Source organism: Lactuca virosa, chromosome 9 (genome assembly GCF_052849685.1).
Source record: "Lactuca virosa cultivar CGN04683 chromosome 9, Lactuca_virosa_CGN04683_v6, whole genome shotgun sequence".
NCBI lineage: Eukaryota > Viridiplantae > Streptophyta > Magnoliopsida > Asterales > Asteraceae > Lactuca > Lactuca virosa.
In genome coordinates, this window is record NC_136434.1 from 260,446,424 (window position 1) to 260,460,381 (window position 13,958).

The window sequence follows — 13,958 nt, forward strand, 5'->3', positions numbered from 1 at the left end:
TCATCGACAACTTCTCTTTGTGAACATGCTATTAAAAATAAATAATTGTGGTCGGCCAAGCTCGAAGCATAAGGCTTTCAAAAAATAAAGAACCCCACAGACAAAATGTTCCAAACACTTCTAAAATTGGGGTTAATGTCATGGGAAATCCAGAGCCAACAAGGAATAACTCATACTCAGTACAAAGAAACTATTCAGATTCATACATTCATCAATTTCCATATATATTGCATCTTTACATAAGCCATGTACATGATGTACTAGGTGATGGAAATTATGGATTACGCACGATAGCTTCTTGTCTTGGTCTTCATGAAAATGATTGGTCCAAAATTCGGGTTGATTTACTAGAGGAGTTATACACATACCGGGAAGAATATAACGATATATTTGGGAGTTAATTTCGATTTGACATCTTCAATTCCATAAATTTATTTCGTTCGGATATAAATGAACAGTGTGCTAATTGGTTTCTTTTTCCTGAAACCGATATCCTCATTGCTTCAAAGCATAATGTGATATTACATTCTATAAGCAATGTTTTCGGTACAACATACTTCTCGCTTCGATCTACTACACCACCAATGCATGAACAGGTTGCTATTGCAATTGGGCACGTAAATAACAATCATTACATTAGAGTGGTATTAAGAGAAGAATATTCGATGCCTCCTGTCTTTTTACAATGGAATCATTACAGAAGACTGTGTGTTACGGCATGGATTACCCCATACGTAGATTGCATAAATCTTTATGTACAATATATAAGTTCTAGTCGTAATTTTTATGATTTTGAAGATGTAATATATGTTTGATATATGTTTTGCACGATATTTAAATTCTAATAAATTGTCGTTCAATACTTATTGTGCTCAAAAATATTATTATTACAATATCTAAATATATTAAATAATATAAACATTATATATATACTATTAATTGATTATATATACTATTAATTGTTAAAATCGTGAGGAACAGGAAACTTTGCCAATTCTCGCCACTTTTTTCCTTCATTTACTACTTTGGCCACGGACGTTGCGCTTATTTTTTGCTTTGCCGTCGGTTTTCTTTTAAAAAATAATATTTTTTTTTCAGACCGCCTTCAAAATTGGGTCATCGTTATCTTTTCCACCGCCTTAAAGATATTGTACACGTTGTCTTCTGATTTCCGTTTGCAATTCTGGACCGGAGATTCGTACGTTGGATGGTGAAAAAGGGTTTCACGGAACAGGGGTTTTCTATTTGGCTTCTCTCCTTGATCAGTATCCTCAATCGAAGAACAGGGGTTTTCTATTTGGCTTCTCTCCTTGATCAGTATCCTCAATCGAATTTTTTCCCTATAGTCGACATTCGTTTTGCACTCTCTTATCGCGATTGATTGTTCTTGCTGCAACAGGACCATCGACCCGGACTGCCTATCAGGTAATTTGGTTTGGGGAGAGACGGAAGGCGAGGGAGGACCCCATCTACTACATTGTTCGTTGTCGGCGCCCGTACGGAATTTTGGAGATTTTTGAAGACACGCCGATGAAGTTGTGACGATGAGTCACGACTGAGTAATACCAAACAAATAGGAGAAAGGTTCGTCTTTTAGTGGGTTAGATTTTTTCTACATTAAACCTTAAATTACCATCTGCTGTTGTTGAATTTCCATCAGCTCCGTTTCATTTGTTTGTTAGAGTGTTGTTGTTTTTGAGGAATCATTATCTGGGGTTTTGTTGATTTTGGGTTGGGATTCAAATTTCAGATATTAATGTTATTTTGTTTGCTTCTTTTGGTCTCTGCATCCTAACTAAAGCATGGTAACACCGAAAATAGGCTTTTACGATCCGGAACAATTTATATCTTACCACAACAGATGAAAACGTGATGGTGATATTGGGGTAGAGTTTATGTTTGGACGTTGAATTTTTTCTTGATGTGTGTTGTCGTTACGTCTCACACAAAGTGTGCATTCTGGGCATTGAAGGGATTGCTTAGTGTTATTGGGGTATGATCTTTTCCCTTGCCTACTTCACAACCGGTTTCTCAGGTATACGCTTTTTTTTTTCTTTTCATTGTTCTCTTTAAAATTGCAGTTTGTAATGCATTTCAAAATTGCAGTTTGTAATGCATTTCAACTGATAATGGATAAAGTGCAAGATGATGGTTCTATCTCGTGGAGGAAAAGGAAGAAACATTTCTTTGTTTTGAGTCGTTCTGGTAAACCAATATATCCAAGGTATGCCTTAGCCCTTAGTCAATATCTATGATGTGTATTTTCAATTTGGGAGTATAGCTAATATCTAATGCATCTTTTCATCAGTTTTTGGGTTATATGAATATTCTTTGAAAGATTATACCTTGTAAAGAGTTGGTGTCATTTACTTCATGAATCAAATCAAATTATATAGATATAGAGTGAATCATCACACCATTTGAATTCACTTTCAGATATGGAGATGAGCACAAACTAGCAGGATTTTCAGCAACTTTGCAAGCCATCATTTCCTTTGTGGAAAATGGGTAAATATATTAACATCTATAAGCTATGTAATCACATTTAGTCCTATTAGTTACACTCTCATTTTTTTCCTAACTTTTTTAAAAACAAAATGAGTGATCAAATAGTTTCTTTCATTTATCTATTTCAGGGGAGACCGTGTTAAATTGGTCAGAGCAGGAAAACCCCAGGTCAGTAATAAAAAGACATGACATTTTCTACTTTTCATGTATGAAACTTCAAGTAAATTATATAAAAAATAAATAAGTATACCCTTTTATTTATCCATTCTTTTAGAGGTAGTTTTCCTTGTGAAAGGACCAATTTATTTAGTTTGCATAAGTTGTACAGAGGAGCCTTATGAGTCACTAAGAGGACAACTCGAACTTCTTTATGGTCAGGTAATAGTTTATCTAATCTAATTATTTAATCTTAATTATTATTTATAATCCAATTATCACATCCATTTATATTTCTGCAGATGATACTTATTCTCACAAGATCTATCGACAAATGTTTTGAAAAAAACTCTAAATTTGACATGACTCCTTTGCTTGGAGGGACAGACGCCGTCTTTTCTTCTCTCATCCACTCTTTCAGGTGGTCTGGTTTCTCATTAAACCAAGGGCATAGTGGTCATTCTTGAATCTTGATGATTTTAACTGAATCTTTATTAAATTATTCAGGAACCCTGCAACTTTTCTTCATGCATACACTTGTCTTCCACTTGCTTACACCACAAGGCAAACTGCTTGTGCCATTTTGCAAGATGTTGCTGATACAGGTGTCCTTTTTGCAATATTGATGTGTAAAAACAAGGTTTTTCACCATTGATCAATTATAGGATGCTTGCAAAGAGTTGATTTCCTTGACCTTCTTTTCTTCCAACTGTTTTATGCATCTGTAGACTGTAATCAATCATTTTTATAAATTTTAGATTTGTAATTACCTTTTTATTCCCCCAAAGAAGCCTCATGTTGTTTGCTCAAATGATCTTCATAGAAATTTTGTTGTTGCTGTTAACCAATTGGAATTGAGAGTTAATCCTTTTTGGTAATTTTACACGGTAGGTTTATATAAAATTTGACTAAAAGTTGTTTTTTTTTTTTTTTTTTTCTAAATTATGCACTAGCTATATGGAATTACTAGGGAAAATGTAGCAACTCACCTCCAGAATCCGGTGACCTTCCTACTTCGTTTGTATTTTCTTTAACTGGTTATTTAAAACACGTAACGATGGTATGTATATAATTGCAGGAACAATAATCATTTCATCATATTTTGGTTTTGATTTATTCTGCAAAAAAATTGTTTCTTTTCTGGAAATTTTTATTAGTTTGCTCTTAAATATGTCAAAACTTGGATAAGATCTTAAAACACGTTTTTTTGTGTTTGAAATTCTTGCAGGTGTTGTAGAGTTGAAATATTATTGATTTACCCTTTTCATATCTGGATATGAACCCCTGGATGTTGGGAGAAGACTTCATGCTATAGAAGGATCATCTTGCTAAGAAATCAAGGATGAGATTTCTCTCTTTCGTGACATGATTTTTTGCTTCTCAGGGTAAAGCATCTTTGAAAAAAATATAATTGTTTGTGTTTATCTATTTTGATTCTCAGGTTTTTGTTTTCCTAAACGAATCCGGTAACATATTCAATATAAGGGGAAGAAAGGGAAGAAGGTACCATTTGGTACAGCTTGAAATAAGGAAAAAAAATGAACACAGCTTAATTTTCTATCTGCAAGTGTCTTTGGATTATTTTATTTTATTTTTTATATTTCATTACATAAAGGTGTACAAGCGGTTGTTTTCCTAGGGACATGTATTCTTTAGAAAATTTTGACTAGGAAAAACCTTTTGTACTATTTCCTTATTCAGATCTGTTCTTTTTTGGGTCTCTCATTTTGTACAAATCATGATAGTTACTTGATTTTTCTCAAAGGAAAGATGTTTTGCATGTACATGCTTATTGTATCAGTTTAATAAAAATGAAGCTTTTTTTTACTCTGTTATGTGACACATGGAAAATATGAAGTAAAGAAGATCTTGTGATATTATAAAAAGAGTAATGTCCCTATGAAGAACTGAGATCGTTATAATATTCATCAGTTAACACATTGTTAGCACTTAATCCTAATATATGTTTATTTTATGGCTCTTTTCATTTCAATTAATGGTAATGTTTTCTAATTTCTTTGTTTCCTTTAGGATAAAATGGAGAAGACAACAAGTTGTTGCTCGGTAGGTTAGTACACAAAAGTCTTTTTGTTTATTGCTTTGTTATTTACTATGAAGCAACAAGTTATACTGCTTAATTATAATGAATATTTAAATTCTTTTGATCTTTTAGAGGGATGCATTTGTTACCAAAACCAAGAAGATTTTCATACAAAATAATTTTGGAAGATAAGCATCATAAGGCACCATGGATAATAGAATATTCTTTCACAAGTTTTTCATTGTTTATTAAGCATCGTATAGACAAACTGTGTCATTAATCTGTAAATATATTTCATTTTTTTATACTTTTGTTAAAAGATTTGTCAGGCCTATAGAAACGAAGGAAAAAAAAATCAAAAAATATATTTTTAAAATGCACAAGATCTAGGGGCAATTATGGTATTTCAGCTATGTTGGGACGAAATGTCAGAGTTTCTTAACAATTTTGAATGCGAACAATTTTCTTATAATTCCACAAGTTATTGTCCTTTCCTCTTTATGGTTCAATATCTACCATTATTCAACATGAAATCTTTTACCACCCCCTTTTGGCATGATGTATGTCTTCGACCTTTTCTACTATTATAATAATTTATATTCAAACATTCAAGATTATTTTTGATTTTTTGTGTCACACCCCCGACCGAGGCGGCGAAACACGTCGAGCTGTGTGACATAGTACATGGATCACAAAGAAATTGAATATACATCACAAGTTACAACAATAACAACACAACAGTTATATTCTACTTTGAGGTTCGAATACATAGTTGATACAAATAATAATAATAAGTTCATAATTTTTGCTTAACAAATAGGCTGATATAACAAAAACTATATAAAACTACGGTGCCTTGAATTCCATGAAAATTTCTTCCGCTAAAGCCTGGTTCAATGATCTCCTCAGAATAAATGTAGTTTGAGGGTCAACACAAAGATTGGTGAGAGTTAAAGGTTTTCTGCTAACCGTATTAATCATACTTTTAAAATGTCTGAAAAGTATTTCCCTTGTAGTTAAAACCATTTTTGATAAAGAGATAAATCATAAGTGAATCCATACTTGAAATATTTGACCAAAAGATAAATCATAAGTAATTACGTACTTAAAATGTTTGATAAAGAGATAAATCATAAGTAAATCTATACTTGAAATGTTTGACCAAGAGATAAATAATAAGTAATTCCATATTTAAAATGTTTGATAAAGAGATAAATCATAGTAAATCCATACTTAAAATGTTTGATAGATAGATAAATCATAAGTAAATACATACTTATAATGTTTTATAAAGAGAGAAACCGAATTCATGGTTTCTAGATAAATGATCCAATTAATGCTTATAATGAGTCCTATAACCGAGCTATGTGAGTAGATATAACCCCTTACGACGCTTCATTGGACGTCGTGGAAAAATGAAAAAAGATAATTATCACCGACTTCGATTGTTCTGTCGAGGTTGTAGCTAGTAACCACAGGTGGGGTGTCAACCCGTATAGATATATACAACGTATCTTGCTCCGAGGAATAACGGTTATAGCCGAATGGGTATACTAAGTGGTTAAACTTAGGTAATGAATAGTGTCTCACTATAAAAGTGATTAACTAATGTATACGATATAGTTGTTCTATAAAAGTTGAGTAAGTTCGCTATATTCATAAAAGTATATATTACTCGCTTATATAAATAGTAAGTTTCTCAACTGCGTGAATAAATTCCAATATATAAATGTAATAATTTATACATATCCATTTAACATATGTACAAATCTATGTATGATATTGGTTAAATAATGCAAAGTTGATAAATATTTGTAACACATATTTTTTTTGATACGCATTACATAGTAAAATCATAATTTTCTTATGATTTATAATTTATGACATGCATCATATGAGTTATCTTTTCTAGTTATAACATGTATTAAACCACTATGACATGCGTATGTCATGATAAAAATTAAATGATATATAATTTTGACAAAATATCGATTTAAGCTAAATATGAGTTCAACATGCGTTTTTCATAATAGATATACATTTTTCATATATATTCACCCCCAAAATACTAAAAACGTTAAAAATGGGTCATAAGCACTCACATTTGTAGCGTGAACTAGGTTTGTGGTATGAAACTTGTCGTGAGAACCCACTACGTGATGTTACTTACGTTTAAAACGATCCGCCTGGTCTATTTATGTTACCTAATAAAACCAAATGGTAGTTTTGGTATTAATTACTAAGTATAGGGTGGTTTTCCTAAAATAATTAATTAAAGGGACTGTTTTTGTTAAACTTAACCAAAGGAGGGGCTAAAGCAATTATTCTAAACCAAAGTTTGGGGAAAGGAACTTAATCTGTGAAACATTTACAAAGAGGGGGTTAAACTGTTTATTTTAATTCCAAGTTTGAAAAGAGGGACTAATTTGAAAAGATGATACAACTAGAGGGATGAATTTAAATAAAATTAAAATAAGTTTGAACAATACCGTCTCTTATGAACAAGGGAAGCAATCGACTAAAAAAACAAAAAGTTGGTCGTGACCGATTTACTCATAGTGGCAGCAAAATGGCGGTGGTCGGACTTTCAACAGCGGTGGCGTGAATTGAGTGGTCAACGATGGTAGGAGGGTGGTGGTGGTAGCGACGGCCCTAAGTGCCTCGTCTCTCTTCTGTTTGGCAGCACACGGTGGAAGGAAACCAAAAGGAAAGAAGCAACGATGTCGGGATGTTTGGTGGTGGTGGGTTACGATATGGGGATGCGGAGGGGCTGCCACAGTCGGCTATGGTGGTTCTCTTCGTCAGAGAAGCGATAAACGAGAGAGAGTGTCGAGGAAAGGTGGCAGAGGGTGTCGTCTGGTAGCGTATTTCGATCAGTAACAAGAGATGGAGAACCACGGTGGTTCTTGGTGGTTACAACAGCAGCATCAACACCCTTGGTGGTGGTGGTATTTCTCGGTAGTGAAGGAAAGGAAGACAACAAGCAACAAAAATCAGTGAGTGGTTGGGGTGTTATGGTCGACGAACACAGGAGAAGTAACAAAGGTGGTGGTGGCTATTCGTAGTGGTAACAGAGAGAAGAGAGGGAGAGAAAGATTGTTAGAGAGAGGGTGCATCGTATGGGGAGTAAATAAAAAAAGGAATTATGGGTGTTGAATTTTCATGGGTCAAAGTGATGTTGACCTGTCATGGGTCAAAGGCAAGGTTCTAAAAAGCTCGTCATGGCTCCGCCATGGCGCGCCACGGCTCCAAGGCTTGCACTTGCCGCCAAGCTTTGTTAAAACGCCGCCTTAACTCATATATCTGTATAAAAATGAATAATAGTTGAAAATACATCTAAAAATATTAATTATATAGAATATTGCCGCCTTAAGTCACGCCTTACAAACGCCATGACTCGCCAAGGCTCGGAAAAGCTTGAGGCTTGACATTGCCGTCAAGTCACGCCTTACGTTATTTAGAACCTTGGTCAAAGGTGACCCTTTCTTTAAGCATGTGTGCAAGCATGTCCTTTGTGTCCCTTTTGATTTATCCCACACACAAGGTGCCTCGATTTACGTGGCATTGATTTCAGAGCTCGTAAAAATTATTTTGAAAGTACCTGGAAAAAGTCACGGTCGCGGTGATATCAAATATTCAAACAAAATTCGAATCCGATATATGGATCTCCCTGAAACGACGTTCAAAGTTTCACTTCCACCGGGTTTCGATTCGTAATACTAGACCAAAACCCGAGTTCAGAAACAAGTTCAAAATTTATTTATGAGATGTGTAGCTACCTCAAACTGAGCTGTGTAGTGTCCGGTGCCAGGTAAAATCAGGTATATGTCTGTTTAAAAGCTTAAAACATGCATAACTTTCTCATACGATCTCCGTTTTGGACGTTCTTTATATCCACGGAATCTTGAGAACATTTTCTATCCAATTTTATCATCCATGGGAGAAAATTTGATTTTTAGGGCATCAGATCTCACCGATTTTTGAACAGTTTCCTATTTGATGACGATGGTCAACTTTTCGAGCGTTTTGAGGTATCTCGAAGGCACTTATGAGTAACATGGTCTCATTTATACTTCAAGTCACCAAGGTACTATGTCGTACGTCCTACTATAGTGTGGTTCGCGGTAAATTGACTGTCTACAGATTTATACCTAAATTTCGGGATGTCACGGTTACCTTCCCGGTAAAGGAATTTCGTCCCGAAATTATTTCGTTTCTACTACTATTTTGTTCCACTAGTAGAGGGAGCACCGCTGAACAGTTGTGGCTACTTCTATTTCATCTTATCTTCGTGTTCCCAAGTAAATTTCGGCTCTCTGCGAGAGTTCCATCGGACTTTTACTATATGTATGCGGTTTTGTTTGAGGCTTTTGATTTCTCGATCCATGATTTTCACCAGTTCTTCTACAAAGTGAAGTTTGGTGTTGACCTAGATCTCATCAAGGGTAATGACAAGGTTTTCTTCAAACATACTTTTTTCAAGGTTACACATGTGGAAGGTATCGTGAACTTTGTTGAGTTCTTGAGGTAGCTTGAGTTTGTAAGCCACCAGACCTACCCTTGCCAGAATTTTAAATTCTGATGTATTGGGGATTAAGCTTAACTCACTTTCCAAATCTAATTACACCTTTCCATGGTGCGACTTTCAGTAGAACACGATATCCTACTTCGGATTCTAGGGGTTTACGCCTTACGCTAGCATAGCTTTTCTGACGACTACGTGCGGCCTTTAACCGTTCCCTGATCTGAACAATCTTTTATGTAGTTTCCTAAATGATTTCGGGGCCAATACGTAAGGTATCTCCAACATTCTTTCTATCCAGTTGAGTATCTCTAACTTCTGTCCATCATAATAGAGAACGGAATTTGTGTCCGTACAAGGCCTCGAATGGGGGAGCCTGGATGCTGATGTGATAACTATTGTTATATGACAACTCGACTAGTGGTAAGTAGATATTCCATGCATTACCAAAGTCTATCACACAAGCGCGGAGCATGTCTTCTAAAGTTTGTATTGTCCTTTCACTCTATCCATCTGTTTGAGGATGATATTCAGTACTCATGTCTAGTTTGGTTTCTAGCGATCCCTGCAACGTTTGCCAAAATCTAGAAGTGAATCTGATATCTTAGTCCGAGATAATAGATATTGGCACTCCGTGCAGTCTGACTATTTCCTTGATGTACGTTCTGGTGAGTTTCTCCATTTTGTCAGTTTCCATGGTGGTTAGAAAATGGGCGGACTTAGTCAAATGGTCAACCACTACCCAAATGGTGTCATAACCGCTCGAAGTTTTTGGCAACTTCGTTAAGAATTCCATGGCTATTTGTTCCTATTTCCATTCCGGAAAGGAAAGTTGTTGTAGTAGTCATGGCGTTTTCTGGTACTCTGCTTTGACGTTGGCACAAGTCAAGCATTTATCGACATATGTGGCAATCTCTGCTTCATGTTAGGGTTAAAAACTTTATACGAAGCAGTTTACTCGTTCCTTCCTGCTTAAAGTGTTTGCTACGACATTCACTTTACCAAGATGATAACGAATTTTGCATTCGTAATCATTTAGCAATTCCACCCACCTTCGTTGACTCATGTTGATCTCTTTCTGATCAAATATGTGTTGAAGGCTTTTGTGGTTGGTGAACACGACACACTTCATTTTGTATGGCTAGTGCCTCCAAGTCTTTAAGGGAAACACTATAGCTCCCAATTCTAAGTCATGGGTAGTGTAGTTTTCTTGCTTGGTTTAAGTTGTCTGGATACTTATGCAATGACTTTATCCCTTTTCATCTGCATGCATCCTAATCCTTGGCATAAGGCATCACAGAATACTACAAAGTCTTTTGTTCCCTCTAGGGGAGAAAACATTGGTGCACTACACAACGATTATTTCAACCTTCGGAAGGCAGACTCTTGACTGTCTCCCCAATCAAATTTCTTGTCCTTTTGAGTTAGATATGTGAGAGGCTTGGCTATTTTAGAGAAGTTCTCGATGAATCTCTTGTAATAGCCCACAAGCCCTAGGAATTGGCGTACTTCGTTTGGCATTGTTGGTGCTTTCCAATCCCTAATTGCTTCAATCTTCGCAGGGTCGACATGAATCCCTTTTCTACTGACCACATGACCAAGGAAATGCACTTCGGTGATCCAGAACTTGCATTTATAGAAATTTGCATAAAATTTCTCCTTCCTTAGTAGTTCCAGAATCAGTCGCAAAGTGTTGGCCGTGTTCTTCCTTGGTTCGTGATTATATTAAAATGACGTCGATAAAGACGATCACAAATTTGTCCAAATAAGGTTTGCACACCCGATTCATAAGGTCCATGAATACGGTTGGTGTGTTAGTCAACCCAAAGAGCATACCAGGAACTCATAGTGACTGTACTGAGTCTTGAATTTCGTCTTTGGAATGTATTCTTCTTGAACTCTGAGTTGATGATAACCATATCTTATATCGATCTTCCAGTAGTAACAAGATCCTTGCAACTGGTCGAACAGGTCGTCGATCCTCGGGAGTGGGTATCGGTTTTTTATGGTGAGTTTGTTAAACTCTCGATAGTCGATGCACATCCTGAATGATCCATACTTCTTCTTGAAAAATAATACCAAAGCTCCCCAGGGTGAGAAGCTTGGCCGGATAAAGCCTTTGTCAATTAGTTCTTGGAGTTGACTAAATAGTTCTTGCATTTTCGATGGTGCCATGCGATAATGAGATCTTGTGATTGGCGCAGCACCCGGGATTAGATCAATTCAGAATTCAACCTGCCTAACTGAGGGTAGTCCAGGTAGATCCTCTGGGAATACGTCCGGGTAGTCGCATACTTGTGGAATATCCTTGATTTCCTTACCTTTGCCTTGCATATCCACCACGTGGGCCAAGAAAGCGAAGCATCTCTTCTGTAAGCACTTTCTTGCCTTCATGCAAGAAATGAATATTAGATTCTTCCCTGATTTATCTCAATCACAAGGTCTTCATCGTTGGGTAGGGGTAGTCAGACAGATTTTTCATAGCATAGAACTTCGGCTCGGTGGGGCGATAACCAATCCATCCTGATAATCACATCAAAACTTCCAATGGTCATGGGTATTAGGTCTACGTGAAAGATGTGGTTATTCAGGGTGAGGGGGGGAAATGGTAAGTATTTTTAAGGTGTTTTCTACGGACCGTTGGCTACTTCTATCGTGTAAGCTTCATTAAGTTTGCCAGATTTATGGGTTTTCATACTTCTAAACTTATGGGAAATAAAGCTTCTATCGGCACCAGAATCAAACAACACAAATGCATAAATTTTGTTGATAGGAAACGTACCAGTAGCCATTTAGTAATAAACAAGCACGTATGAGTCGTATTGTATGATAGTTCATTATTGTAATTTGTTCCTGAAATTCTACAGATTTCTAAATGATAGAGAGCGATTGATTCTTCAAATCCTACATATTTCCAAATTATAAAGAGTGATTGATTCCTATAATCCTACAGATTTCCAAATGATAGAGAGATAGTGATCGACTTCAGAAATCCTATAGATTTCCAAATGACAGAGAGATAATTAAAATCCTACGGATTTCAAATGATAGAGAGGGAGAGTGATCGATTCCGAAAATCTTACAAATTTCCAAATAATAGAGCGAGAACTGTTAATATTTACGACCTTTGAAACAACTCTATAGCATAAACACTTGTATTCTGGTTACATCTTGTTACACCCAGTTTACAAACATGGACAGAGTTAGTAATGGAAAATATTCGTCCACTGAGAGACATAGCAAGGATAAATGTTTGCATATAATCTTTTTACCCATGATTCCTAACCTTAACCTAAGGGTACTATTCACCCTAGGTAACCTTGTTAGAAATTTAAAATGTCCGATTAGCATATTGGCTAGCTCCTTGAGCCGGTTATGAGTTTCACGCATCCTTTGATTTGTCACACTCATTTGATACCCAATTTGCTTTAGGTCAGTTGGACTCTATACTATAGGGTATATATTTTGTGACCATAAGTAACAACCTTTCTTTGGTTAATTGACATGATGGTACAATGTATGGGCAGTTCCATTTTCATCATGTGGTTCTTCCTTGAGCTCTTAGACTCTCTGATCTGGAGTGTGAGTGTCGTATTGTACTACATCCATGTTGCCTATCATGGATTTGATTTGCTGGCTTAATTCGAACACTCCGTCCAATTGGAAGAAGCACAACTTATCGACAAACTTGTCGATAAGAGGAACAAACATGAGGAGTCATGGATGACTTGTCAGCTTTGTTCCTTGGTAGGATTAGTTCTCTCCTAGATTTTTTGTGAACCATTCCGGATGTAGTGGCGACGTTTGCTTCCTTTAGGTGGTGGTATCACATCGGGCATGATGTGGAATCCTTTTCATAGGAGTATCCATGTGGAGTGTTCCACCTGTAATTGATCAGTAACAATAGTACACTAGTGGTGTTTGAATGGTGTACTCTTCAACTATTAGTCCTTCTCCTTCCATGTTTTCTCCAACTGGTTTCTTATCTTCGATGATTCCTTTATCTTCTTTAGATTCCTCCCCTTCAATGGGTTCTTTATATGGTTTGTCCTTAGATGGATCCTTGTCATCTTTGGAAGATAGGAGAGAGAGAAGTTTCGGGACTACTGAACGATCGATTGGGAGCTATGAGTTTCTCTGTTACGAAGGTAACGACGCTATTGGTTCTTTGTTCTTCTTCGGATTTAGATAAATCATGAAAATCTAGGATAACTGATTTTAAGTGTTTTATGATTTTCATAATGTATGTGTTATAAGGATTCTAATGTACTGGCTATCTGCAGCAAATATTAAGAACATCCTTCAATCTCTAAAACTCTCAACCATTGTAGTTTTTCAAACTCGTTGCTCAAGGTTGGTTGTGCACCGACATGACCATAAATAACATAGGCGTGCATTCCAGGTTTAGTTATGGTATGACTTATGTACGATACTAACCTTAGTTGAGACGTTTGACCTAAAGGGTTGAGTAGGTAGCTTTATTTGAAAGTATGTTTGAATTTTTATTAAGTGTTTTCATCGCGGGTCAGAGTATATATATATATATATATATATATATATATATATATATATATATATATATATATATATATATATATATATATATATAACTCTTACATATTATTGTTGGTGAGGTTTGTAATATTTATTAAATTTTGATTTGTACTCCAAGACTACCAAGCACGGATGAGGGCCAGACAAGAAACACCGGAGGGTAGGACGATTTTAGAA

The 13,958-nt window shown here is 35.8% G+C and overlaps 1 protein-coding gene across 1 annotated transcript; it reads left to right on the top strand.

The window, feature by feature from the left end:
* Positions 1-1,052: 1,052 nt before the first annotated feature.
* On the top strand, positions 1,053-5,010 carry LOC145137082 (vacuolar fusion protein MON1 homolog). The gene is made up of 11 exons (XM_079071228.1): positions 1,053-1,584; positions 1,822-2,035; positions 2,107-2,224; positions 2,437-2,508; positions 2,637-2,676; positions 2,785-2,886; positions 2,967-3,085; positions 3,172-3,304; positions 3,893-4,049; positions 4,696-4,732; positions 4,838-5,010. Exons 2-9 carry the CDS (start codon positions 1,996-1,998, stop codon positions 3,899-3,901), a joined length of 633 nt encoding a protein of 210 aa, XP_078927354.1. The 5' UTR covers positions 1,053-1,584; positions 1,822-1,995; the 3' UTR covers positions 3,902-4,049; positions 4,696-4,732; positions 4,838-5,010.
* Positions 5,011-13,958: the final 8,948 nt, after the last annotated feature.

Coding starts and splice junctions, on each gene's coding strand:
- LOC145137082 (XM_079071228.1), top strand. CDS start 1,996: ATGATCTTTTCCCTTGCCTACTTCACAACCGGTTTCTCAG. Junction 2,887..2,966: donor TCGAACTTCTTTATGGTCAG/GTAATAGTTTAT, acceptor ATATTTCTGCAG/ATGATACTTATTCTCACAAG. Junction 3,086..3,171: donor TCTCTCATCCACTCTTTCAG/GTGGTCTGGTTT, acceptor TAAATTATTCAG/GAACCCTGCAACTTTTCTTC.